The sequence below is a fragment of the Phacochoerus africanus genome, chromosome 2, assembly GCF_016906955.1.
Source record: "Phacochoerus africanus isolate WHEZ1 chromosome 2, ROS_Pafr_v1, whole genome shotgun sequence".
NCBI classification, from domain to species: Eukaryota; Metazoa; Chordata; class Mammalia; order Artiodactyla; family Suidae; genus Phacochoerus; species Phacochoerus africanus.
In genome coordinates, this window is record NC_062545.1 from 166,182,884 (window position 1) to 166,208,922 (window position 26,039).

The window sequence follows — 26,039 nt, forward strand, 5'->3', positions numbered from 1 at the left end:
TATGGCAGTGGGCATCTGTGTTTTGCAAGTGTTAGGATATTTGTTCTAAACTTTTCTATATACTAATATAGGAATATTAATACATAGAAAAAAAAAACAGGAAAATAGAACAGTACTTTCATTAGGCTTAATTCTACCTTAAATGTTAACAATATTGAGGGAGCATTTACATTGTATTCTCATGTTGCGGGAAGAAAAAAATAACTTTTTATTTTTAAAGATGCAGCATTATGTATTAGAAAATGTATCTTCATTGTTAACTTCAAAATTAATTGTGTTGCTTATTTTAGAATAGACCTCAGAGTTTCAAAGTTCCCATTGCGGCGCAGCAGAAACAATTCGACTAGTATCCATGAGGATGCGGGTTCGATCCCTGGCCTTGCGCAGTGGTTTGGGGACTCCACATTGCTGTGAGCTGTAGTGTAGGTCATAGATGTGGCTCAGATCTTGCGTGGCTGTGGCTGTGGCTGGCAGCTGTAGCTCTGATTCAACCCCTAGCCTGGGAACTTCCATAGGCCGAAGGTGTAGCCCCAAAAGGCAAGCGGGGCGGGGGGGAGAATAGACCTTTTTTGACACCCATGAATTTGACAGTAAATAACTCCCTAAGATAATTTTGCTGATGGTATGTTTTGGAGGTAGTTGCGTTGGTGTATCAGTGAACCCTGTGTATTGCACAGCCTCTACATTTCAGTGCAGCTTTTTTTTTTTTTTTATCCTCAAGTTCATTAAGGGATGTTAGTAATCCATACTTTCCATATTATTTTTTTTCTTTTAACTCTGATTTTTGACAATTGCAGACATAAAGTTTTCAATAATAGTACAAAGAACTTGCAAATACCCTAACCTGTATTTTTCAAATGTTGATATTTTACTACACTTGCTTTATTCTTTTTCTCCCTCTCTCTAAAATAAATATTTCTTTCTTTACACCATTTGAGAGTGATAGACAATGTGCCTAAAATGCCCAAATGCTTTTCAATGTGTATTTCCTAAAAATAAGGATATAGTTTTTCGTATCTATAGTACAATGATCAAAATCAGCAAGTTAGATAATAGTGCTACATCAGTGTTTAGGCACAGATCTTTTTTTACTTTTTAGGGCCAGCCCTGCCACATACGGGAGTTCCTGCGCTAGGTATCAAAACGGAGCTGCAGCTGCTGGCCTGTGCCACAACCACAGCAATGCCAGAACTGAGCTGCATCTGTAACCTATGCCACAGCTTGTAGCAATGCTGGATCTCTAACCCACTGAGCAGGGCTGGGGATTGAACCCACATCTTCATGGACACTGTGTTGGTTCTTAACCTACTGAACCACAACAGAAACTCCTAGCTACAGATCTTACTCAGATTTTGCCAACTGTTCCAATTACATCCTTATTAGCAGAAGGCAGTCTGGGATTAGCTCATGCATTTGCATTCAGTTGTCATAACTCCTTAGTCTCCTCTAACCTGGAATAGTTCCTCAGTCTGCCTTTTGTTTATTGACATTTATTGAAGGGTATATAGATCAGTTGTTTTGTGGTCTCCCTCTATTTGGGTTTGTCTAATGTTTCCTTATGATTCAATTCTGGTTATGTACTTTTAGCAGGAGTACCACAACAGTGTTTTCAGTGCATCATAGCAGGAGGCTCATGATCTTGGTTTGTCCTTATCTGCCAGGTTTCTCTGTGTAATTACTAAGTCCAAGCCGTCTTTTTAGTATGGAAACTAAATTCTTAATTCCATGGTTGAAAGAATTTTAATTCCCTTGGCATATTGACTCTTAAAAGTCAGGCCAGAGTTCTCAAGCATTAATTTTATTAGGCTGGTGAGAATCTTTTAATTAGGCATAGTAGCTTTGGTTCTTAGCATGTGGCAACTTTTTAATTTTTTTTAATTAATTAATTTTTTTTTTTGTCTTTTTAGGGCTGCACCTGTGGCACATGGAGGTTCCCAGGCTAGGGGGCGAATTGGAGCTGTAGCCACTGGCCTTTGCCACAACCACAGCAACGCCAGATCTGAGCCACGTCTTCGACCTTCACCACAGCTCACGGCAATGCCAGATCCTTAACCCACTGAGCAAGGCCAGGGATTGAATCTGTGTCCTCAGTCAGGTTCATTAACTGCTGAGCCACAATGGGAACTCCCAGAATTCCTTTTCTTTCTAACCTTACCTGTCCTTTGGACTTCTTTGAAAAGGGACTGCACAGGAATTGGTGTACTGTGTATATTTGGTTCTAAAGGAGAACATGTCCTTCAAAGAGGAAAATATTTGCATCGGGTTTAGCAAGTTATAGTCTTATTCCCCTCCCCCTACTTAAATAACCTTCTCTAACCAGATACCAGCTAGAAGGTATCTGCTTCTATTTTTTTATCAAAGGTTTTTTTTAAGTGACACACCCAGCCAGAAGATGTGTTAATTACTTGTGTACCCTCTTGGTACCTATTTTAACTGAAAGAAAAAAGCCTTCTAATTTTCTAATACTTTCTCTGTTTTGTTGCCTTGGGTGGCATTTTTTATTAGTGGACATCTTTTTGGTGACTGGAGCAAATGTGTCAGTAATCCATTTCTACAAAACAGTATGCGGTATTTGCAGGCAGTTTGACAATACTGCTCAAATTTCTTTCTTTGTGGCGAGATCTCTTTAATTATTTACCTTTCTGTGTTCTCTGAGAACTCTACCTTTTCCTCTCTTCCAGTATTTGGTTTTCATGTAAGAACCTGTAAGGTATTTTTTGTTTTGGTTCCCCTAACTTAATATATATATGTTTTTAATACTTTTTAAAAAAAATTCAATGAGTTTTTGTTACATTTATAGTTGTACAAGCATTATCACAACCCAGTTTCAAAACATTTCCATCCCAAACCCCTGGCCCATCCCTCCCCTTGCACCCTGTCTCCTTTGGTAACCATAAGTTTTTCAGTCTCTGCAAGTCAGTTTCTGTTCTGCAAATAAGTTCACTGTGCCCTTTTTTTAGATTCTGAATGTAAGTGATAGCATATGATGTTTGTGTCTCACTGTCCGACTTCATTTAGCGTGATAATTTCTAGATCCATCCATATTGAGGCAGATGCCATTATTTCATTCCTTTTAATGGTTGAGTAATATTCCATTGTGTATATGTACCACATCTTCCTTATTCGCTCTTCTGTTGATGGACATTTATGTTGCTTTCGTGTCTTGCCCATTGTATATAGTGCATAGTGAGCATTGGAATACGTGTATCTTTTCGAGTCATGGTTTTCCTTGGTTAGATGCCCAGGAGTGGGATTGCTGGATCATGTGGTAATTCTATTTTTAGTTTTTTGTGGACCCTCCATACTGTTTTCCATAGTGGTTGTGCCACCTTACATTCCCACCAACAGTGTAATAGGGTTCCCTTTTCTCCAAACCCTCTCCAGCACTTATTGTTTGTAGACTTTGATGATGGCCATTCTGGCTGGTGCAAGGGGGCACCTCATAGTGGTTTTGATTTGCATTTCTCTAGTAATTAGCGATGTTGAGCATCTTTTCCTGTGGTTTTTTTTTTTTTTTTTTTTTGCCATCTGTATATTTTGGAGAATTGTCTGTTTAGATCATTTTTTTGTTTTTTGTTTTTTTGTCTTTTTGCCTTTTCTAGGGCCACTACTGCGGCATATGGAGATTCCTAGGCTAGGGGTCTAATTGGAGCTGTAGCCACCGGCCTACGCCAGAGCCACAGCAACTCGAGATCTGAGCTGCGTCTGCAACCTGCACCATAGCTCACGGCAACGCTGGATCCTTAACCCACTGAGCAAGGCCAGGCATCTATCCCGAGGTTTCTAGTCAGATTCATTAACCACTGTGCCACGATGGGAGCTCCCTTCTGCCTATTTTTTGATGGGGTGGTTTTTCTGTCATTGAGCTGCAGGAGGTGTTCATATATTTTGTAGATTAATCCCTGGTCAGTCGCTTCATTTGGAAATATTTTCTCCCATTCTGTGGGTTGTCTTTTTGTTTTGTTTAGAGTTTGCTTTGCTGTGCAAAAACTTTTAGGTTTAATCAGATTCCATTTGTTCGTTTTTATTTTCATTACTCTAGGAGGTGGATCTGAGAAGATATTGCTGTGGTTTATGTCAGAGAGTGTTCAGCCTGTTTTCCTCTAAGAGTTTTATAGTATCCAGTCTTACATTTAGGTCTTTAATCCCTTTTGAGTTTATTTTTGTTTATGGTGTTAGGGAGTGTTCTAATTTTATTTCCATTTAGCTATCCCGTTTTGCCAGCATCACTTATTGAAGGAACTGTCTTTTCTCCATTTTGTATTCTTGCCTCCTTTGTCATAGATTAGTTGACTGTAGGTGTGAGGGTTTGTTTTTTGTTTTGCTTTTTAGGGCTGCACCTGAAGCATATGGAAGTTCCCAGGCTAGGGGTTGAATCAGAGCTACAGCTGCTGCTGGCCACAGCCACAGCCATAGCCACGTGGGATCTGAGCAGTGTCTGCGATCTGCACCACCAGAGCTCATGGCAATGCCAGATCCCTGACCCACTGAGTGAAGCCAGGGATCGAACCCACATCCTTATGGATACTAGTTGGATTCATTTCTGCTGCACCACAACAGGAACTTCTGGTGTGTGGATTTAATTCTGGGCTTTCTATCCTGTTCCACTGATCTATATTTCTGTTTTTGTGCCAGTACCATACGGTTTTGATGACAAACTTTGTAATATAGTCTGAAATCAGGGAGCCTGATTCCTCTATTCCTGATTCCTCCATTTTTCTTTCTCAGGATTGCTTTGGCTCTTCTGGGTCTTTTGTACTTCCAAACAAACTTTAAAATAGTTTGTTCTAGTTATATGAACAATGCCATTGGTAATTTGATAGGGATTCCACTGAATCTGTAGGTTGCCTGGGCCGTATAGTCATTTTGACAGTATTGATTCTTCCAATCCAAGAGCATGGTATATCTTTCCATCTGTGTCATTTTTGACTTCTTTCATCAGCATTTTATAGTTTTCAGAGTACAGGTCTTTTGTCTCTTTAGGTAGGTTTATTCCTAGGTATTTTACTTTTTTTGATGTGACGGTAAATGGAATGGTTTCACTGATTTCTTTCTGATCTTTCATTGTTAGTAGAAAGAGATGCAATCTATTTCTGTGTAGTAATTTTGTATCCTGCAACTTAGCCAGATTCATTGATGAGCTCTAATGGTTTTCTGGTAGTCTTTAGGATTCTCTAGGTATAGTATCATGTCGTCTGCAAATAGTGATAGTTTTTCTTCTTCCTTTCCAATTTGGATTCCTTTTAATTCTTTTACTTCTCTAATTGCCTTGGCTAGGACTTCCAAAACTATGGTGGAAGCAGTGGCGAGAGCAGATCTACTTGTCTTGTTCCTGATCTTAGTGGGAATTCTTTCAGCTTTTCACCGTTGAGAATGATGTTAGCTGTGGGTTTGTCATATACGGCCTTTATTATGTTGAGATAGGGTTCCTTTGTGCCCACTTTCTGGAGGGTTTTTACCAGAAATGGGTGTTGTCAGAAGCTTTTTCTGTATCTTTTTGAGAGGATCACATGGTTTTTCTTCTTTCATCTATTAATGTGGTGTATCACACTGACCAGTTTGCAGATGCTGAAAAATCCTTGCATCCCTGGGACAAATCCCACTTGATCATAATGTACAATCCTTTTAATGTATTGTTGGATTCCATTTGCTAGTATTTTGTTGAAGATTTTTGCATCTATGTTCATCAGTGACATTGGCCTGTAGTTTTCTTTTTTTGTGGTATCTTTGTCTGGTTTTGGTATCAGGGTGATGGTGGCCTCAGAATGAGTTTGGGTGTGTTCCTTTCCCTTCAATTTTTAGAAATAGTTTCAGAAGGAGAGGTGTTAACTCTTTTCTGTAAATTTTGATAGAATTTGCCTGTGAAGTCATCTGGTCCTATGCTTTTGTTTGTTGAAAGTTTTTAATCCGAGTTTCAATTTCAGTACTTGTGATTGGTTTGTTCATCTTTTCTATTTCATCTTGGTTTAGTCTTGGAAGATTGTACATCTGTCCATTTCTTCTGGGTTGTCCACTTTATTGGCATATAGTTGCTTATAGTAGTCTTTTACAATCCTTTGTAACTTTTCCTTTTTCATTTCTAATCTTATTGATTTGAGTCCTCTCTTTTTCTTCATAAGTCTGGCTAAGGGTTTATCAATTTTGTTGATCTTTTCAAAGAACCAGCTTTTAGTTTCATTGATCTTTTTTATGGTTTTCTTCTTTTCTATGTCATTTATTTCTGCTCTGATCTTTACAGTTTCTTTCCTTCTGCTAACTTTGGGTTTTGTCTGTTCTTCTTTCTGTAGTTGCTTTAGGTATAAAGTTACATTGTGTGTTTGAGCTTTTTCTTGTTTCCTGAGGTAGGCTTGTATTGCTCTAAACTTCTATCTCAGAACTGCTTTTGCTGAATTCCATAGGTTTTGGAATATCGTATCTTTGTTGTCATTTGCTTCTAGGTATTTTTTAAATTTCCTCCTTGATTTCTTCAGTGATCCATTGACTGTTGAGTAGCATGTTGTTTAGTTTCCATGTGTTTTCGGGGTTTTTTTTTTTCTTGATTCCTGGTTGTATAGCATTGTGGTGGGAAGAAATGCTTGATATGATGTCAATTTTCTTAAATTTACCAAAGCTTGGTTTGTGGCCCAGAATGTGATCTATCCTAGAGGATGTTCTCTATGCACTTGAGAAGAATGTGTATTCTGCTCCTTTTGGATGGAATGTTCTATCAGTATCTATTAACTATTTGTTAAGTCCATCTGGTTTGATGCATCATTTGAGACCTGTGTTTCCTTGCTGATTTTCTTTCTGGATGATCTGTCCATTGCTGTAAGTGGTGTGTTAAAGTCCCCCACTATTATTGTGTTATTGTCAATTTCTCCTTTTGAGGTTATTAGTAGTTGCCTTATATTGAGATGATCCTATGTTGGACACATATATACGATTGTTATATCTTCTTCTTGGATTGAGCCTTTGATGGTTATGTAATGTCCTTCTTTCTCTCTTATAATATTCTTGATTTTAAGGTCTGTTTTGTCCAACTTTCTTTGGATTACTGTTTGCATGGCATATCTTCTTGCATCCTCTCACTTTCAATTTGTATGTGTCCCTAGAATTGAAGTGGGTCTCTTGAAGACAGCATATGCATGGGTCTTGTATCCAGTCAGCCAGTCTGTGTCTTTTGGTTGGGGCATTTAGTCCATTTATTTATTTATTTATGCCACTTCTTGGGCCACTCCTGCGGCACATGGAGGTTCCCAGGCTAGGGGTCTAATCAGAGCTGTAGCCACCGGCCTACGCCAGAGCCACAGCAACACAGGATCCGTGCTGCGTCTGCGACCTACACCACAGCTCACGGCAATGCCGGATCGTTAACCCACTGAGCAAGGCCAGGGATTGAACTCGCAACCTCATGGTTCCTAGTCGGATTTGTTAACCACTGTGCCACGACGGGAACTCCAGTCCATTTATTTTTGAGGTAATTATTGCTACGTATGTTCTTATTGCCATTTTCCTAATTGTTTTGGATTTGTTTTTGTTGGTCTTTTTTCTTCACTTCGTGTTCTCTTATCGTTTGATGACTATCTTTAGTGTTGTGCTTGGATTGCTTTTTCTTATTTGTGTGTGTATCAAGATTTTTGGTGGTAGGGGGCTCTTCTTAGGGCCACACCTACAGCACATGGAGGTTCTCAGGCTAGGGGTCAAATCAGAGCTGTAGCCGCTGGCCTACACCACAACCACAGCAACACCAGATCTGAGCCACATCTGTGACCTTCACCACAGCTCACGGCAATGCCAGATCCCTAACCCATTGAGCAAGGTCAGGGATTGAACCTACGTCCTCATGGATGTTAGTCAGATTAGTTTCTGCCAAGCCACGACTGGAATTCCTGTTCCAGATTTTTGGTTTACAGTTACCATGAAGGGTTTTGTTTTGTCTTTTTAGGACTGCACCTGAGGCATAACGAGGTTCCCAGGCTAGGTGTCTAATTGGAGCCACAGCTGCCAGCCTATACCACAGCCACGGCAATGGGAGATCTGAGCCATGTCTATGACCTATAGCACAGCTCACGGCAACACCGGATCCCCGACACACTGAGCGAGGTCAGGAATCGAACTGGTATCCTCATGGATCCCAGTTGCATTTCTTAACCACTGAACCATGACAGGAACTCCCTTTTTGTCTTTTTTTTTTTAATACCATGAAGTTTTGATATAGGAGTCTATAATAGATACAAGATTGTTTTAAGTTGTTGGTCTCTTAATTGCAAGAGCATCTTCAGTATCCTGCATCTGTACCCTCCTCTTCTCAGGATTTCTGGTTTCGGTAACATATTTGTGTGTGGATGATTTCCTGCTTTTGCTATATGTATGCCTTTACTGGTGAGCTTTGTCATTTGTAATATTTTTGTTTCTAGTTGTGGCCTTTTCTTTCCCACCTAGAGAAGTTCCTTTAGTATTTGTTGTAAAGCTTGTTTGGTGGTGCTGAATTCTCTTAGCTTTTGCTTGTCTGTGAAGCTTTTGATTTCTCCTTCAAATTTTAATGACAGCCTTCCTTGTTGGGTAGAGTAATCCTGGTTGGAGGTTTTTTCCTTTCATCACTTTATCATGCCGCTTCTTCTTGGCCTGCAGAGTTTCTGGTGAAAAATCAGCTGATAACCTTATTGGGGTTCCTGTATATGTTATTTGTTTCTATTCCCTAGCTGCTTTTAGTATTTTCTTTGTCTTTAATTTTGGTCAGTTTGATTAATTTGTATCTCAGAGTGTTCCTCCTTAGGTTTATTTTATATGGTACTCAGTGTGCTTCCTGGATTTGAGTGAGTGATTCCTTTCCCATGTTAGGGAAGTTTTCAGCTATTATCTCTTGAAATATTTTCTCTGGCCCTTCCTCTCTTCTCCTCCTGGCACCTCTACATTATGGATGTTGGTGCATTTAATGCTGTGCCAGAGTTCTCAGACTGTCTTCATTTTTTTTTTTAATCGTTTTTTCTCTTTTCCACATCAGTGATTTCCACTAGTCTGTCTTCTACTTCACTTATTCATTCTTCTGCCTCCTGTATTCTTTTGGTTCCTTCTAGTGAATTTTTTATTTCAGTTGTTATATTTTGCATCTCTGCTTGCTTAATCCTTAAATCTTCAATTTCTTTGTTCAGTATTTCTTGTAATTTATCAATCTTTGCCTCCAGTTTATTTCCAAGATCCTCAAGCATCTTTACTATCATTAGTCAAAGTCTTTTTCAGGGAGCTTGGTAATCTCCACATCACTTAGCTGTTTTTCTGGAGCTTTTTCTTGTTCCTTTATCTGAGTCAATTCTCTGCCTTTTCATTTGGTATAGATTTTTGGTGTGGTCTCCTTTTTGAAGACAATAGGGTTGTAGCCTGTCTTGCTTCTGATGTCTGCTCCCCTTGTGACTGAAGTTGGTACAGGGGCTTGCTGCAGGCTTCCTGATGGGGGCACTGGTGTCTGCCCACTGGTAGGTCTAGCTGATTTTATCTTTCTGGTGGGTGGTGCTTTGTCTCTGGGTATAATTAGAGGCAGCTTTGCACCTGGGGGGTCTTTAGGCAGCCAGTTGCTGATGGTTGGGGCTCTGTTCCCACTCAGTTTGTTGTTTGGCTTAGGGCTTCTCAGTCCTGGTGGGCAGAGCCAGATTTTTCCAATATAGTCACCTCTAGAGGAGTCCTGGCTGATGATTATTCCTGAGACCTTTGGCTCCAATGTCCTTCCCCCACAATGAGCCATAGTCACCCCATGTTTTCCCAGGAAATCCTCCAACAACCTCAGGTAGGTCTGACGCAGATCACTGTGGGGTCTCTGCTTTGCCCTAGGACCCAGTGCACTTGAAAGCCTGTGTGCACCTTTCAAGAGTGGAGTCTCTGTTTCCCCCAGTTCTGTGGAGATCCTGCATGAAAGCCCCACTGGTCCTCAATGCCAGCTACTCTGGGGGCTCCTCCTCCCAATGCCAGAGCCCCAGGTGTGTGAACCTGATGTGGGGCTCAGAGCTCTCACTCCCATGGGTGATCCTCTGCTGTATAGTTACTTTCCAGTCTTTGGGCTGCCCACCTCAGGGGGGTATGGGGTTACAGTATCACATAATAGCCCCTCTTACTGTCTCCATATGGCCTCCTCTTAGTCTTCTGGAGTAGGATATCTTTCTTTGATAGTTTCCAGTCTATTTTGTTGAAGGTTGTTCAGCAGTTGGTTGTAATTTTGTTTCTTTTATGAGAGAAGGTGAGCTTTAGTCCTTCTGCTCTGCCATCTTAATCCCCTAACTTAATGTTTAAAATCACTTGTAAAGAAGTTAAAATTGGAGTTCCCATTGTGGCTCAGTGGTAACGAACTCGACTAGTATCCACGAAGACCTGGTCCCTCTCATGGGGTTAAGTATCCAGTGTTGCCATGAACTGCAGTGTAGGTTGCAGATGTGGCTCAGATCTGGCGTGGCTGTGGCATAGGCTGGCAGCTGCAGCTCCAATTCAGCCCCTAACTTGGGAACCTCTATATGTTGCAGGTGCGGCCCTAAAAAGAAAAATAACAGTTAAAATTTGTAGGGGGGCACATTTAATCAATTGCACTTGAGAAAGAAGTGTCATCCCAGTTTGAGTGCAGAGAGAAATCATTAAGAAAAAAGAATGAATGGTATAGTTTTATAGTAAGTTGATGATTATCTTTATTCCTTAACAACTAGCCTAATTGAATGATTGTCTTTCTCTTTACCCTTGACCCACTCTAATCTCGTCCCTTTTCCATGTAAAGAATCTAATCGAGGATTCCATGTCCTTCATATCCTGGTTTTCTTTTTTTTTAAGTTTAGTTAGCTTTTCTTTATTGTAATCTAATTTTTTTCTCTTTGTGCTTCTTCACCTTTGAACCACTGTCAACTTTCTAAAATAAATTTTACACCCACCCCCCAAAAGCATAAGAAAAGGTACAGTGTTTTTGTTAGTTTACATATTCAGTTGATTATAGCTTGTTGTTCAGCTTTAGGGAAATTATTTCTTAATTTGGAGAAAATATATTAACTTAGTTAATACGTTTCTTTTTCTTTAACTTTTTATTGTGGAAAGTTTCCCCCATACCAAAAGTAGGATGGTATCATGAACTTCTGGGTAGCCATCAACAACTATCAGTTCAGAGCCAGTCTTCTTCCACTCACTCCCTCCCCCATTATTTTGAAATAAATCCCAGATATTATATCATTTCATTTGTAAAGATTCTGTGATGTAAATCTAAAACATAGAACTTAAAACCCATAACAAAACCTAAAAATTAGCAGTAATTCCTTGTTGTCCTCTGTTATCCAAACAGTATTAAAATTTCCTGTCTCAAATTTAAATCCAAATGATGTTCATACACTGCACTTGGTCGCTGTGTTCTTGGAGTATTTTGAAAATATGATTCCACTGTCTGTTTTTTAAATATTACAGAAATAATATAGTGAACACATATATCCTTCATCTAAAAATCTCAATTATTAACATTTTGCTGCATTTGGTTTATTTCTACATATATAAGTATACTTTTTTCCCTTTTGCTCAATATTTGGAAGTTCAGTTGTAGATGTGGCATTTGTTACTAAATACTTGAGCATTTTATCTCTTAGGAACAAGGCATTCTCCTACATAATTGCAATACCATATATCACATCCAAGAACTCTGCGTATACAGTATTGTCTAGTGTGCAGTCCCCTCAGGGTGCACCATGGTGGGTAGAGGACGGCAGTGACTGATGGCTTGATGGTCTCAACATCTTTGTTTACTGTTCTGGCAGGCAGCATTCCTCAGCTTTATTTAATGGTAGAGAAAAAGGTTGCTGCTAAACAACTAGTTCTGATAAGTGTCCTAGAAAATCAGTTGCCTGTTTTGAATAGTTATTTAATTACAATTCAACTTGAGTTCAGGAGGCACTGATAAACATTATCTTTCTCTTCTTTTCCAGGAGTCTTTTGGGATTGTGACTAATATATGAATTTGTGTTCATTCTTACATAGCCAATAGAAATACCTAATGTGTTGGATATTGCAAATTTGTTTTAATTTTTCTGTGGTACAGTGTCACTGTATGTAGTGGTTTTTTTTGGTAAGGGTAGACCGAAAATACTGTCAAGACTTAATTTAGATCTAAGCCCCCAAACTGTGTAATCTCTTTTAACCAAGATTAACGGGTGAACCTTTCTCTCTGAAATGGAAAACCTTCGTTTCTCTTCTTACTGTAAGGGAAATTGTTAAAATAGTGGGTTGACTCTAAATCAGTGGCTGTGTGAAAGTAAAACTTTGAGTATATGCAGTCTCTCTTCAGTTTGTTTATTTTCACGAATATAACTTCTACCTCTTTGTGTTTTTCATATCACCTGTTGATGGCTCTGTTCACCCTGAGTATTGCTGTTTCTTTTTTTTACTCAGAGATATACCGCATTGTTTCCCAGAAGCAAATGTCAGACAGACGTGAAAATGACATGTCTCCAAGCAACAATGTGGTTCCTATTCATGTTCCACCAACCACTGAAAACAAGCCAAAGGTGCAGTGCTGTCAGAACATATAAGGATTTTCTTTTCTCCCCTAGAAGAATGTGTATAGTTCAATTCCCAGGTCTGAGATTTAAATATATTTGTAATTCTTGTGGTCATTTTTGTTTTATTACTTCCTCATACTTATGAATTTTTCCATGTCTTAAGTCTTTTGATTTTAGCTTTATAAAATCATCCACTTGTCCCAAATGACTGCAGCTTTTTTTCATGCTATGGCTTCACTAGCCTTAGTTTAATAAACTGAATATTTGGATTCCTCAATTATTGTTTACTTTTCATCATGGAAGCTGTCACTGTAGGACATAATAGAACTTGATCCCTTGAAGCTTAGACCTATCAGTCTTGATTAAATCAAACTAAGAAGACTCTGGAAATAAGCTATCATTTTGCCACAGAGCAGCTTATAATTAACACACTCTTCTCTCACTTGCAGTGTGTATTTCCATGAATCTAAGGATTGCCCTATAAACATAGCAGAATTTTGAGAGCTTGAAAATTTTCCATTATTCTGGAAGTCAATTTCTAAAATGCCTTAATAGGGTTATGTAGTTTAGTAAATTTTATTTTTTAATTTTTGTAAACATCAAAGTTGACTAGAGAGGGGGGACACTTTTTTTCTGGATAAGAATTATCTTAACACAAAAGACTGATGATTTCAGTAGCAGTATGGTTATGGGGCCATATGTTAAAACAGTACTGCCTGGCAGGCTGGGAACTGGAGCGACTGGTGGAATTCCATCCTGAGGTGCCTTTATTACAGTGATCAGGCAGCCCAAGTCATTTAACTTATCTAATTTCCCAGCAGTAGATCATGTGGCATTTTATTGCTCAGGCAATAACTGGTTTAATGCTTAGTATCTGATGGTGAAGTGTTAATTTTGTTTTAAAACTTTCCAGTAAATGAAATGCAACCTAGTTTTATCACCATATCTACCAGCAGGCATGGATAATTATTTAATTAAGGCTGATTTTTTTAGTTTTGCAGTATATTACGGAATATAGTCCAGTTAAATATCTGGTTTCAGTTTGTCTAAAGAATACAATGAGAGGTTAACTTCTGCTCAAGTGGTACCACTTAAAGGCATGTATTCTTTTAGTACGTAAGTTGAAATAGTACCTTGAATTAAATAGTACCTTGAATTTAAATAGAATGCATTTAGGCATTGTACAAACCTGAAAGTTTTCTTCCACTACATTATTGAAATCAATGGAGCAACTTGTTTCTCATTCACAAATGTGCACACTAATATTTAGTTTTATTTTCTTGTGGATAATATTAAGCACTTAACTCTGCAGTGTTCTGAAAGTTGTGTCAACTGAAGTGATACTATTCAGGATGGTGGAATATCCCCAAAGTATACATGTGTGTGGGCTTGCATAGATTACTATGTTTCATAGTTAATCTTCTGTCTTTTGCGGTGCTCATGACGTGTGGGGTGCACGGAAGGCATTGCCTTGGTCAGTCATTTTAGTTTTCTTCTGTAGCCATTTTATTATTTTAGTGTATTGGTTATGAAGATACTACTATCTATTTGTAAATCGCTACTTTGTATTTTATGCATGCTCTGTAACTTGATTTTTTTTTTTAGTTATTGATTTGGAATATATTCACATTCTAATAAACAGTTATAGGGGGACTATTCTTTATGTTGTCAGATTATATTTTTCCTTTGAGTACTTTGAATGTAGCCATGGAATATTTGATTCTAATGAGTAAGAGAATAGGTCCTTTGATTCAGAGTAAACAATTGAATTGGAGGCATCATTGTGTGAATTTAGCTTTGATTATAGACATGTAGTTCAGTTGTGCTGTTCTTGGAAAAAGCATTACCAAAAACATTAGGAAGCTAATCTCTGTACTTGGATATGTAACAGTGTCAGCAGACCCAAGAAAAGGCTCCATCACTATTTTACTCAAAATTGGTAGTATATTTTTTACAAAATTATTTAAGAGAAGGAGAAACTAGGTAGTAAGTTGAAAATGAATACAGTAACTGAATATTTACTAAATGTAGACTTCATGTTGCTTTGGGCACGGTTAGATCTTGGGAGAATTCCAAGAAACCTTAAGTAGTAGTAGAAAATGGATTTGATTGCATTTCAATGAATGTCTTCATTCTAAATAGTATCTCGGGAGACAGACTGTCTCAAGTCTTTAAGAAACATTACGTTTTTAAACATAATGACAATTTAAGGCTCAAGGTAGTTTAGAATTATTTTGCTTTTTGACCTTGCTTTTCAGTTATTTTAATTTTGAATTTTTTTTTAACCTGTTGTCCTTGAAAGGCAAATCCTTAACTTGATTTAAACTTCTATGTCATTGTTCTTAAATTCTATTTATGATTTCTAATAGTAGTTGTTACTCTGTAAGGGTAAGTTTCTTTTGCCATTGCTTTGAGCATGGTAAATTCTAAGAAGGAGTGCTAGCTGATGACTTACGCCAGAGGGTTCTGTAGAAAAGTTAGACTTAAGAGTTTGGATTGCCCCTCAGAGCTAGTCATATTTATTTCATCATTAGGGAAATAAACATCTTAATTTTTGTCATCAGTGATTTGTATTAAGGAAATAAAAATGCTCTTGGTGGTTCGAATTATTGTGATAATCTTTTCCATCTAACTTTAAAAGAAAAAACTACTATTGAAACAATTTTGCCAACATCAGGGCAGAATAATTCAAAGGCTGGGTGGATAATTAAGAGCTGACTCCACAATCTGTTTAGTTTCATTCAATTTATGGAAGTTGTTTTTTTTGTTTTTAAACAGAGGAGAAAAGGGAGGTTGGTTATTTGATGTTTCATAAACATCATAAGCCTGAAAAAATTCAAAACAAAATATGAATTGTGCATAAAAATATCCATTCCCTCTGTGGGAAAAAAAGTGAACAAAGACCATGGCAGGACCTTCTTTCACCACAACATTTACTGAGTTAGCATAACGGACTGCTGCTGAAGAAGACTGATTTTTGTTCTGGTTGGGACAGTGTTGGCGCTGCTGCCCTTCCTGGGATTTAACAGGTCACCTTTTCCACTCAACTCTACAATATGCCAAATAAACTGGAGATGTCATTCTAATATTTTAAAGAATAGTTTTGTTTTCCCAAATTATAAGAGGCTGATGGTAACACTAATGTAATACAAAATGCTAATTCATTAGAATTATGTAAGGGAGACCATTGGGAATAAGCTGAGAGAATTTTAATTGAAATTTCCATTTTCCTAAAAATGGAATTAGAGGATAGAGAAATATTTGAAAGGAAGTTGATGCTGGGCATATATTACAAAGCATGCTGAATTCTGAGTTAAAAGATTGAAAATGGCAGGTATAATAGAGCACTGGACTGGGTGACAGAAACTTGGCTTCTAGTCACAGCTCTTGTAATCATTTTATCTCTGAGCCTCACTGTCTTCCAGTTAATAATGGGACTGGATTAGATCATTTCTGGGGTTTATTCCAGCTTTAATTCAGTAATTCTATGAATGAACACTTCTTCAGGTACTAGAGCCAAATTATTACACATTCTAATTAAAATTTAGTAGTTAGGTAAAAATCAGGTGTATGCTTTGCAAGATGTATTTGGTCTTGATTAAAATGCTATCTTTATTTCCATGTTAATGCCATTAAATAAGATGAAAGCTTTCAGAACATTTGCAAAATGACTGTTGATTTTGACAATATGCATCAAAATACCGTATGTATGTACTAAGGGGTAAGGAGCACTAAGGGGCTGCTATGTCACCTGTGAGCTTGGGGATTGCTTGTTTTTTTGACTTTTACTATTAAAAGAAAATTCTGCTGGCTTTTAATATATACCTTAAAATGTATTCATGTCTAGGAGAGACAACTTTTAAAAACTTTTTTTTTTTCCTGCCGCACCTGTGGCACATGCAAGTTTCTGGGCCAGGGATAGAATCCGAGCTGCAGCTGAGACCTATGCTACAGCGATGGCAACGCTCGTTCCTTAACCCATTGTGCCGGGCTGGGGATCAAACCTGCACTGTTGCAGAGACAATGATGGATCCTTAAACCTGCTGCACTACAGCAGGGACTCCAAAAACATTTTATTTTTAATTTTTTTTTTTTAAATCTCTAAGAGGAATGTACAGTAAGGTAGATCAGTCTCTGGACTGATTTCACCAGTAGAACCAGTGATTAAATCTAAGTCTGTAAGTTTATGTGTACACAATATAAATGGCATTATTTGGCTATATATGGTAATCTAATTATTTGTAAACATTTGACTTGAATTATTTAACATTATTAAGCATAGAATCGATAGGTCCTGGCATAGGTGCCATGTATATTGGTTGTTAGCTATTTTGTTATCAGTACCAGTGATGATAGGGAAAATTAATAGCCAACAGATTGCTTTTCTGTGTCAGTGGAACTTGACCTTGCCCCAAACCACAAAACCTCAGATCCTGTTATCCCTATCCTAATGAATAAATATACTGCTTTTTAGACTCATTCCGAAGGCTCTTACCCAAAGCTCTGGTGGGCTATCTGCTGGGGTTTGGGAGGTCGAAACTGGAAAGAGGAGGTAATCTGACATCTGTCACTGCAGATCAGAGATTTCACCTTCTGTGGGTTTGAATTGGACCACTGTTTAGAATCTTTTTAGCTCTGGAAGTCAGGAAAGAAAATGTATAAATACCACTCCACTGATTATCAGGACCCTCCATTTATCTCTGCCTCTTTGTATTCACTACATTGTAAGATCCACAAGGGTAGGGAAAGTGCTTTGTTCCTACTTACCTTCTTGATATTTGTCCCTCCTACAATCCCATGTTGGAACAGTAAGAACCATCCAAAAGAGCATGGGGGTTCATTCTAGTTAAGCATTGGTGGGGGGGGGCTATAGTCTGAGAATTACCACTCAGATTAAACATTTTTAAAATAAAAATTGTTACATAAAATTACCATATATAATATGTAATAATTATTATACACAAATATAAATAATAGTATAATAAATCCATCCATCCCTTCTGAGAAAGATTTTCTGTCTTCTGTTGCCGTGAAGATTAATTGGCCTCTTCTGTCTTCCTTCTGGCTGGATAAATGACTAATGGTATCATTCTTGAGTCTTCTGTATTGAGAGTACAACTTGCAGTAATGCAGTGTACAACACGCAGCATTTGATTATCATTTTGGTATTGGGTAGTCTGAGCCTTGTAAGTCATAATCGTACACTGTTACACTCAGTAAATACCTTTTTTAGCCTTATAACTGTTATGTTTGTCTTTCATTCAGATTTTAAAGCCCCAGCCTTTCAGAATTATCTGCTAGTAAGATCTTTTGTGAGGGAGTCTTAATCTCTAACTAGCAAAACTGTATTAGTCTTGGTTAAACATTTTATTAAATGGAATTAATGTTTGGGTGTCACTGTAAGCCTTGTGAACTGATAAGTTGAAAGGTTTTAGTTTGACTTTAAGTATGAGGATTATATATAAAACTTTGAACTTACGGAGGGAGGAATTTTTAACTAACCCATTGAATTCACGGGTTTTTTAGCATCTATTCTATTACAAAATTACTTCTGCTGGGTCTTTACCAGTTAGGTCACAAAGATATGTTTTTAAAAGTCCTAAAACAGATGCACCCAGAGTACTGTAGTGGGTGAAAACTTCTACTAGCGGACAGAGCTATTCATTGCACTTATGCAAATTAGGTGGCCTTTACACTTGCCTTTATTCTGTTCCATAGACGTACCTTTGTGTCTCTGGAGCTGAGCACAAGTTGTAATGGTTGTCTTTGGGTCCAGTTCTTTGTGAAAGCAAAGAAATTCTCTATTTGAGTATACTGATGTGTCTGAGATTTTTCAATTATTTTTGGACAAGAGCAAGAATATTGGTCCCATTCATTACTTTAAAGGAAGAGGTTCTCATTATAAATTTGATAGAACCTTTTCACTTTATTTTAATCTATTGGGAGGGATAATTTTTCATTTTTCTGGCTGTCAAAAGTGACCAAACTAGGTTAGTTCTACCTTTAAACCTAAGGTGTAGATTATAGACACATTTTCAGTTTGCAACACAACAGTAGGCATTCTTGTTAAATTAGTTTGAGAAATTCATTTTATTTTGTACAAGGAATGATCCCTCTGCACAGTGAACAAATATATTACAAATCTGGGTTGCTTAAAAAAGTATTGCCATTTCATAGTTGCACTTACGCTATTGTACAATTGTGTATTCCTTATTCATTTGAGTTGTATGTACATCACTTTGAGTGAAAACTTAATTTCTGTAAAAATAATTGAACAGATCTTTCCAAGTTGCCAATAAAATGCACAGTGCACATGTTTAGGTTGACTATAGACCTGTTTGTGTCAGTGCTAAACAGAAGTTCCTGATAGTTGCTCTGTTAGATTGAAATGTCTTTTACCAGTAACTCTTAGATATGTGAAGGCAGCCATTGTCACACTAAATTAATCACACTCTCTGCCTTCCCCTTCTCCACTGTATTGCCTGATCTGAGCTGTATTACATTTTATTAGAAATCATAGAATGCTAGAGTTGAAGGGTTGTTAACCCTCTCTGCCTCTTCCTTTTTTTTTTTTTTTTTTTTAACACATGGGGAAAAAAGGAATCCAGAGAGGGCAAGTAACACTCTTGACCCATCAATTCCATCATGCCACCTCTTGCTGAATTTTGTCCAGAAGATAGTTGGCAAAAAAGAGGTGAAACTTGAGTGATGCTGCTATTTGTAGTTTGCCAGGCAGCAGTTACCGTACATGCAGGGTAAGGGAAGAAGATAAAATCTGGAAGTAAGATGAAGTTTCTCCTGCTGATCTGACTTCACCATGCTTCTTGATCCTTACTTGACGAAGTGAGCACTTGCTGTCCTGAAATACTGAGGTAAGTCTCTTATCTATATTTCTTTCTACATAGGTATGAGAAATATTCACTTGGGCCTATGAAGTAGTTTTCTAATATTTATATTTTAATAAGGCTTTTTGGGAAAGTAAATTTGCTACTGCTGATCACTTGTTCCCATGCACACATGCAGCATTCATGTAAGTATTATATTTTAACAATAAAATTTGCTTAAGCCTTGAGTGAATCGGGAGAGGGGGGATTTACTCGTTTATTTATTTTCTCATTTTTGCTGGCTATTGCCCTAACTAATGGGTTCCATGGCAGACTTCCAATGTGTACCAAGGGCTTCAAAACTCCCACACTTCCTGTAGCAGCTGTTCCAGCTTTGCAGTCATTTACAGTCATTTAGTTCCTCTTCTGTATACCTTTTTGGAAGTATTTTTTACTGGCTAGACTGTTACTCAGAGAATGGAGTGGTATATGGGGTGGCCATTAGTTTCCCTGGTTTGCCCTTTTGATCTTTAATTCTTCTGAGGAGGCCCTCTTGAGAGCTTGAGAGTGGCTCCATTTTAACTAATCTGAGCCCCTTAGCTTATATTCATTTGTAGTGGAAGATGTAGATACATCTGAATACTGGTTATTTGGAGATTAGCTCCTTGTAATACATTTTTGTCCATCTCAGTAGGTGGTGGTCAGAAGGTAGAAATATTTCATCTACTTATATGCTAAGTTTTTACATCATGTTACAGCAATTGATTACCATCCATTCTTTCTTTGATCATTTCATTTAGTGCCATCAAAAAGCATAATGTACTTTACACAACTTAAACTTCCTATATCCACTTTTGTCTACTTTGCACTACACTTTTAGGCTTCATACTATATCAAGCTCAAGACTTATGAAGAAATGCTTGAAAGCAAGTACTCTTCTGAGTCAAGGAATGCCAACCAAATAAATTTGGGAGGCCAAAGAATGTTTTTAGGAATATTGAATTCATAACAGTCTGTGACTGCTTGCTTAAGCATCATCCCAGAGTTCTCTTTCACATGGAATGACTCAGGTGTTGGATGGACTAAGGAGATAATGACAAGGCCAGGACTGACTTGCAATGTTTTTAAACTTTGAATTGGCAAGATCTGGTAAAGCCAGGCTAAAAATCTTTCTTTTAGACTGCAAGAGGCTGCTGTACTTTGGAAACTGTTTTTCCTCCTACTACCAGGGGCAGAAGAGGGAAAGTTAGTTTGTATTTATTAAAGTCTTATTTAAAAAAATAGAAGTTGTCAGTGTTAGACTATATCCTAAACTCTGTAATCCTGGCTGTTATAATTTGACCTGGCATATATGTACAGGTACTTTAGGATTGATATTGGCACAGTTTGTGTCCATCTACTAATTGTCTTAAGAAATGAAACATGTTGATGGTAACAGGAACCAAAAGAACATATGTATTTCAGATGTTTTAAAATAATCCTGTCTCTTCCCCAGTCCCCATTACCCCTAGGAAAGTTTGGTAAAACCTATGCTACATGCTTTCTAAGCATCAATTTCAGATGATTTTAACTTATAAATACATACAAGCTGATGTTGATGAGTAGCTATATCTTAAATGTTTTAAAAGACTCATATACTCCAGGGCATTTGGGGTTGGGGGTGGGTGAGTAGTAGAATTTGCCTTTGTGAAGGACCTTTTGAACAATTACTCCAGTCCCTTTTGGAAGCTCTTCTTTAGTTCCAGGTGAACGTTATGACTAACACGCAGCTGGAGTCAGTCTGGACCATTATTTCAAGTCAAAGGATTGTCTTCTTTCAGAGAGTCAGAGAATATTCAGCAGAGTACATAGCAAGAGAGAGGCTTCTCCCTCTTAAGACTGCTTGTCCTGGGAGGGCCCATTGGCAGGGCTCTGTCTTACTGGGAGGAGGTCATAATGACCAGGAATATGGCTGTTCCTAGGTAGGTCGTATGGATTCTGGATATAGCTGGAGTTACAACCACGGCCTTCTTGGACCACACTGACTGTGGGCTCTAAGGAATATAGTGAAAAATGAGTTCAGAGAACAGATTAGCTTTGGTTGCCTTGTTGTGGAGAACACAGTTCTACTTAACTTGGTGGGATGAGAAGCCGGGGATTTATAAATCTATGACAAATGCATGAGGTTTAGGACTGAGTCTTGTTTAAGGGATGGAGAACCGAAGTGAGCGTGCTATCAGTCCCAAACTCTGGTCAAAACTTAAGGACTTAGAATATCCTAAAAATAGGGGAGATGGTTTAAACTGGGAGAAAGTAGAAGGTGATTTAGAAATTTGCAAACATCTATTCTGATTGTTTTCTTTTTAAACAGGAATTTGTATCAACAATCAGTCAGAGTGTATGTGTTTGTGTACTGACTCCCTACCCCCCATATTTCTGCTTCATAGTAGTTTTAGTGTTTTTTTTTTTTTTTTTTTAAAGCAGAGTTGGCACAAAAATTTTATTTCCTGTAGGAGAGAGGAGGGCAGTCCGGGGAAAGACAGTTCACTTTGGATTCCTTAAAAAGCAACAACAGAAGGAGGTATTTTCAAGACAGGGGGAGGGCTTGTTTTTACTTTAGATGCTGTACTAGTGCCCTGATTTTACTAAGTTACTTATTTGAGACACCTACCAACTTCATATATATTTTTATTAGATGTTGACAAGGATGGCACATCTGTGTATGGAGACCCCCTGTGCACAGGCGATTTCATTTCTACATAGCTGCTTTCTGGAAGCTTGCAGGTGAGGATAGGTGGGTCCTTAATTGTGGCGTAAGGGTTTTCACTGCTATTCAAAGAACAAGTGCTAGAACTGCACACGGATTCTTTCATGTAATCTGCAAGGCAAGAGAGATTTCTTAGGACAAGCAAAGAGACATAAGACTTAATTTAAATACCAAAAGCAGACTGCAGTCAAGTCTATGTTCTTTCAGGATCCTGAACTTGTAAAGCCTGTGATAATCCAAAGTTCACTTATTAAATGTATTGAGGAGTGCTTTCCTAGGTAAACAGCGTTCTCTTTCTAAATAAACTTAGGATTTTTTTGGGGGGGGGTGGATGGAAACATTTTTGTTTTAGTAGTCAGGGATAGCATCAGAAAGATTAATTCAAGATATTCAAAATAAGCTTTCATATGTTATTTAATTTTTACAAAATCCTGCAAGGATAGGTGGTTGTTTGCATTTTATAGGATGATGGCCCAGAGAGATTAAGTGACTTGGCTAAGGTCATACAGCTCATGAGTGGTGTGCCAGGACTTGAATCCATGCCCCGAGACTCATTGGCCTGTGTGTTCTCTGTGATAGCATTCTTTTTCTGAATTCTTTTTGATGACTAAGCTTAGGCTCAGAAGTAAGTGTGTAAGTTGGCACAAGTGTCAGCAATTTGGCAACCTTTAGGCAGCAAACTGGTGATATCCCTGCTCTTGAGAAGCTTATGATCAGAGAGAGGGCTGGCTGAAGTGTAAAGGAGATATAAAAAAGCACTTTAGTCTTGAGACAGCTTTGGAAAGTTCCTGTTTTCTAGCAAGCCTACAGTATATCCTCTGGGGTCACTTACTCATGAATGCTAACTGGAATCTATTTTAGTATCTTTCTTTCTCTGACACTAGGAGAGCTCATGCTGCTTCTCCTGCCCCGTGTCTCAGGTGCATCATCCCCAAGACTTCAGGGTATGTTGATGTATAAAAGGATGCAAGGTAGTTTCCAACAAAGAAGGAAAGTAACTGTAGCTCATGGAGGAAGAAGATTCTCTTCGTAACTGGGAGTCAGAAGGAAAGGGGAACCCCCTTTCTTCACCCTCTGCCATTTTCCCTTTTGGGGGAAGATTACTGCCTCCTATAGATCATTTCAAATGATGCAGGACTTGGCCAGAAAAATCAGGAGACTCTAATCTGGCAGCTCTAGCCCTCATCCTTCTGTGAGGTTCTGCCAGCCAAAGGGATCTAGAAATAAGCACTGAGTTGCAGGGGCTAAGAAGCCTACATTTCTATAAGGGGTAACAGATGGTGAGATTTCTGTATTTCTCAACCCTAAATTTCTGTAAGTGCTAGCAAATGGTAAATTTCTTGGATGATCTTTCACTAGAACCACCACAAATTACATTTGGGGCTGCTATTTATCTATGCTTTCTACCTCCAACTTGTGGAATTAGTGAAAATGTAAAAAAGAGAAAGAGGTAAAGTAATTCAAGGGGTGACTAGATGTACCTTGGTCCAGTGAGAGCAGAACACTCCATGAGACTGAAGTAATTGAAATTTGTGCCACCACAGTAGGCTTTTCTCCCATAACAGGCAACTGGTTGGGAGGGGATTTACTTTTTTGTTAGTATAGGGTTAGGTTTGTTTCATCAGGTAACATATCCTCAATCTTGTACACAAAGTACATTCACCCATTAGTTCCTTCACCTGTAGGCAGAACAATTACTATTCTCCCTCCCCCTTTATTGCTTATGAGGAAATTGAGGTTTGAATAGGGAAGTGACTTCCCCAGGTCACACTGCTCATCAGTATTAGGGCAAGCTTCAGAATCAGGCTCAGAGCACTTTGGATCATATCTTAGCCCACAATAGAGATGTGGGCCTTGGGTCCTGTCTTAGACTGTGGCCTCTCTAGCATAGAACCTTAGAGAAGAAGAGAAAACATTCTTGCTAGACAATGAACAGTCCCAGCCAGCCCCAGCAAGGACTAAAAGGAGGCTGGATTGGCCCAGCTGCTGGTGAGGCTCTCATGAGGGAAAACGTGGCAGTGGATCCAGGGCCATGATCTGCCCGAGCCACATGAAACTGCCTCTAGTGAGTATTATGTTTCTTAGTACAAGGGAGTGGGGGTAAGTGGAGGAGTCCCAGCTGGCCCATTGGTCCCACTCTGGGTCCTCTTAAACTTAGCAGTGAAGTAGGAAGGCAGTATGATTCAGCTGCTCCTGTGGAAGCTGAGGATTACTAGTACTGCTTAAAGAAGGGCTATCTCCTGAGTGGAAAGTCCTAAACCTCTCCCCTCCTCCCCATGCAGGCACATCCCCTTACTTTGACTGGCAGCTGAGCCAGTTGCATATTTTCTAAAATTTGAGGAATAGCAGTAGCTCACTTTGTAGCACGTATAGCTGGTCTTTACTCATTCTGGTTAGATCATTTGACACTTGTTCCATCAGTATGGGGCGGGGGTGGGGGCTGGGCAGGAAAGACTAGTATTACAACCTTAGAAATGAGGAAACTAAAGCCCATAAAGTTTGCATAATGTTAGTAAGTAGTGAAGTTAGGACCCAGCTCTTGCCTTCTCTGATACCTAGTCAAGGTGTTTTCTGTCACATCTTGTTACCTGGAACTCCTGTTTTGTATCCTAAATGTAACAGCTTCACTACCTTTTATCTGTGGGGCCAAGTCCTGCAGAGAAAGCTCTAAGCTTTTCGTGGACATCCAATGACCGATTATTATGGCAGTGGGAGAGACTTGAAGCTCTAGCTCAATGCCTAACAGAGCCTCAGCCAACAGTAGTGCCCTGCTTATTTCCATGAGAATAATCAGGGCTGCTTTCAGGTTTGGAGACATAAATTGTTTCCTCTGCAGCAGGGGATGCACCTAAATGGATAAAAAGAGAAGTTAGGGTTTGCAGGAGTAAGGTTTGTCTCAGGGAGAAGCTGTATCATCCATAAAGGGGCCAGAGGTAAAGACAAAGGATGTAGAAGACAGAGGGAGAGAGAGAGAGAGAGAGAGAGAGTGTGTGTGTGTGTGTGTGTGTGTGTGTGTGTGTTAAGGTGGTGGTGGTGGAAGAGTATTGAACTATGGAATGATCTGAATTCTATTTCTGAGAACTGGAGGGAGGGGAAGGGCAAGGCCAGCTGGAAAAGTATACTTCAGGAAGCTGCTTTTCTCCAGCTGAGTCATCCACCTGCCTGCCCTGAGGGAGGGTGGGGTAAGGGGAAGAATAACCAGCTGCTCTAAGACACTTCCTCATCTTTTTATAGCCCCATCTCTATACCAGTCTCTGTACTTCAGGGCATGTTGCAGAGAAAGGGGAAGCATCAACCAAGGCTACTCAAGCTCTGGGGAGTCACTCCTCCAAGCCTGTAATTAGCATCAAGGCTGAAGGTTTGGCTCTATAATGTCCTGTCATTGTTTCTCATATAGTTCTTACCTCCCCCAAATCCCATACAGCCATATAATATCAGAGGCAGAAGGAGCCTTTACAATGAGCTAATTGAAGCATCTTCATAAATTCTCATCCTTCTTTTGATTGAGAGAGAAGGATCAGGGGAGAGGAAAGGGGAGATGGCAGGGTCAGAAGGAGAACCACATTGGCCGAGAAAAATTTTTAGGATGTCACTGGGCTCCTGACTCCTTCTAAGATATGTTTACTGCAAGAAGAGACTTGGAGGTTAGATTAGCAAGGAGCATACAGGTGGAGAAAGTGGCAGCGACAGTGGGATCCAGGGTTTCAGGGCCATAAAGGTGATCGTGAGTAGTGGGGAGGAGTTCTTCTAGAGCACTTGGAAAAACCTGACAGATGAGAGTTGACGCAAGGCGGTCTGCTTTAGAATCATTGCTGAGGAGGGGAAGGAAAGATGAAAAGGTGTTTAGAGGCAAAATAGGGGTAGCACGGCAGTCTGGTTTTACACAACCTCCAGGATGATAATGGTGGAGGGCTTCAGTAAGAGGGGAAAGAGGGAGAATTGACTGCATTAGATTAAGACTTAGAATGTCAGAGCTGGAAA

The 26,039-nt window shown here is 38.9% G+C and overlaps 2 protein-coding genes across 4 annotated transcripts in view; one reads left to right on the forward strand and one right to left on the reverse strand.

Annotated features, from left to right (window-relative positions):
• RAB11A (RAB11A, member RAS oncogene family) overlaps nucleotides 1-15,094 on the forward strand; it is a 31,751-nt gene extending 16,657 nt beyond the window's left edge. The window contains exon 5 of the mRNA XM_047767116.1: nucleotides 12,379-15,094. Within this exon, the coding sequence (XP_047623072.1) occupies nucleotides 12,379-12,518 (140 nt within the window). The 3' untranslated portion in view covers nucleotides 12,519-15,094. The remainder of the gene's footprint in view (nucleotides 1-12,378) is intronic.
• Nucleotides 15,095-18,575: 3,481 nt separating this feature from the next.
• The window catches only part of MEGF11 (multiple EGF like domains 11), a 69,881-nt gene continuing 62,417 nt past the window's right edge, over nucleotides 18,576-26,039 (reverse strand). For 2 of the 3 annotated variants that reach the window (XM_047767120.1, XM_047767117.1), the window contains one exon: nucleotides 22,105-22,169. In XM_047767120.1, the coding sequence (XP_047623076.1) occupies nucleotides 22,161-22,169 (9 nt within the window). In that variant the 3' untranslated portion in view covers nucleotides 22,105-22,160. Of the gene's footprint in view, nucleotides 22,170-26,039 lie in introns of all 3 variants that reach the window. The other variant, XM_047767118.1, reaches the window with a different exon arrangement.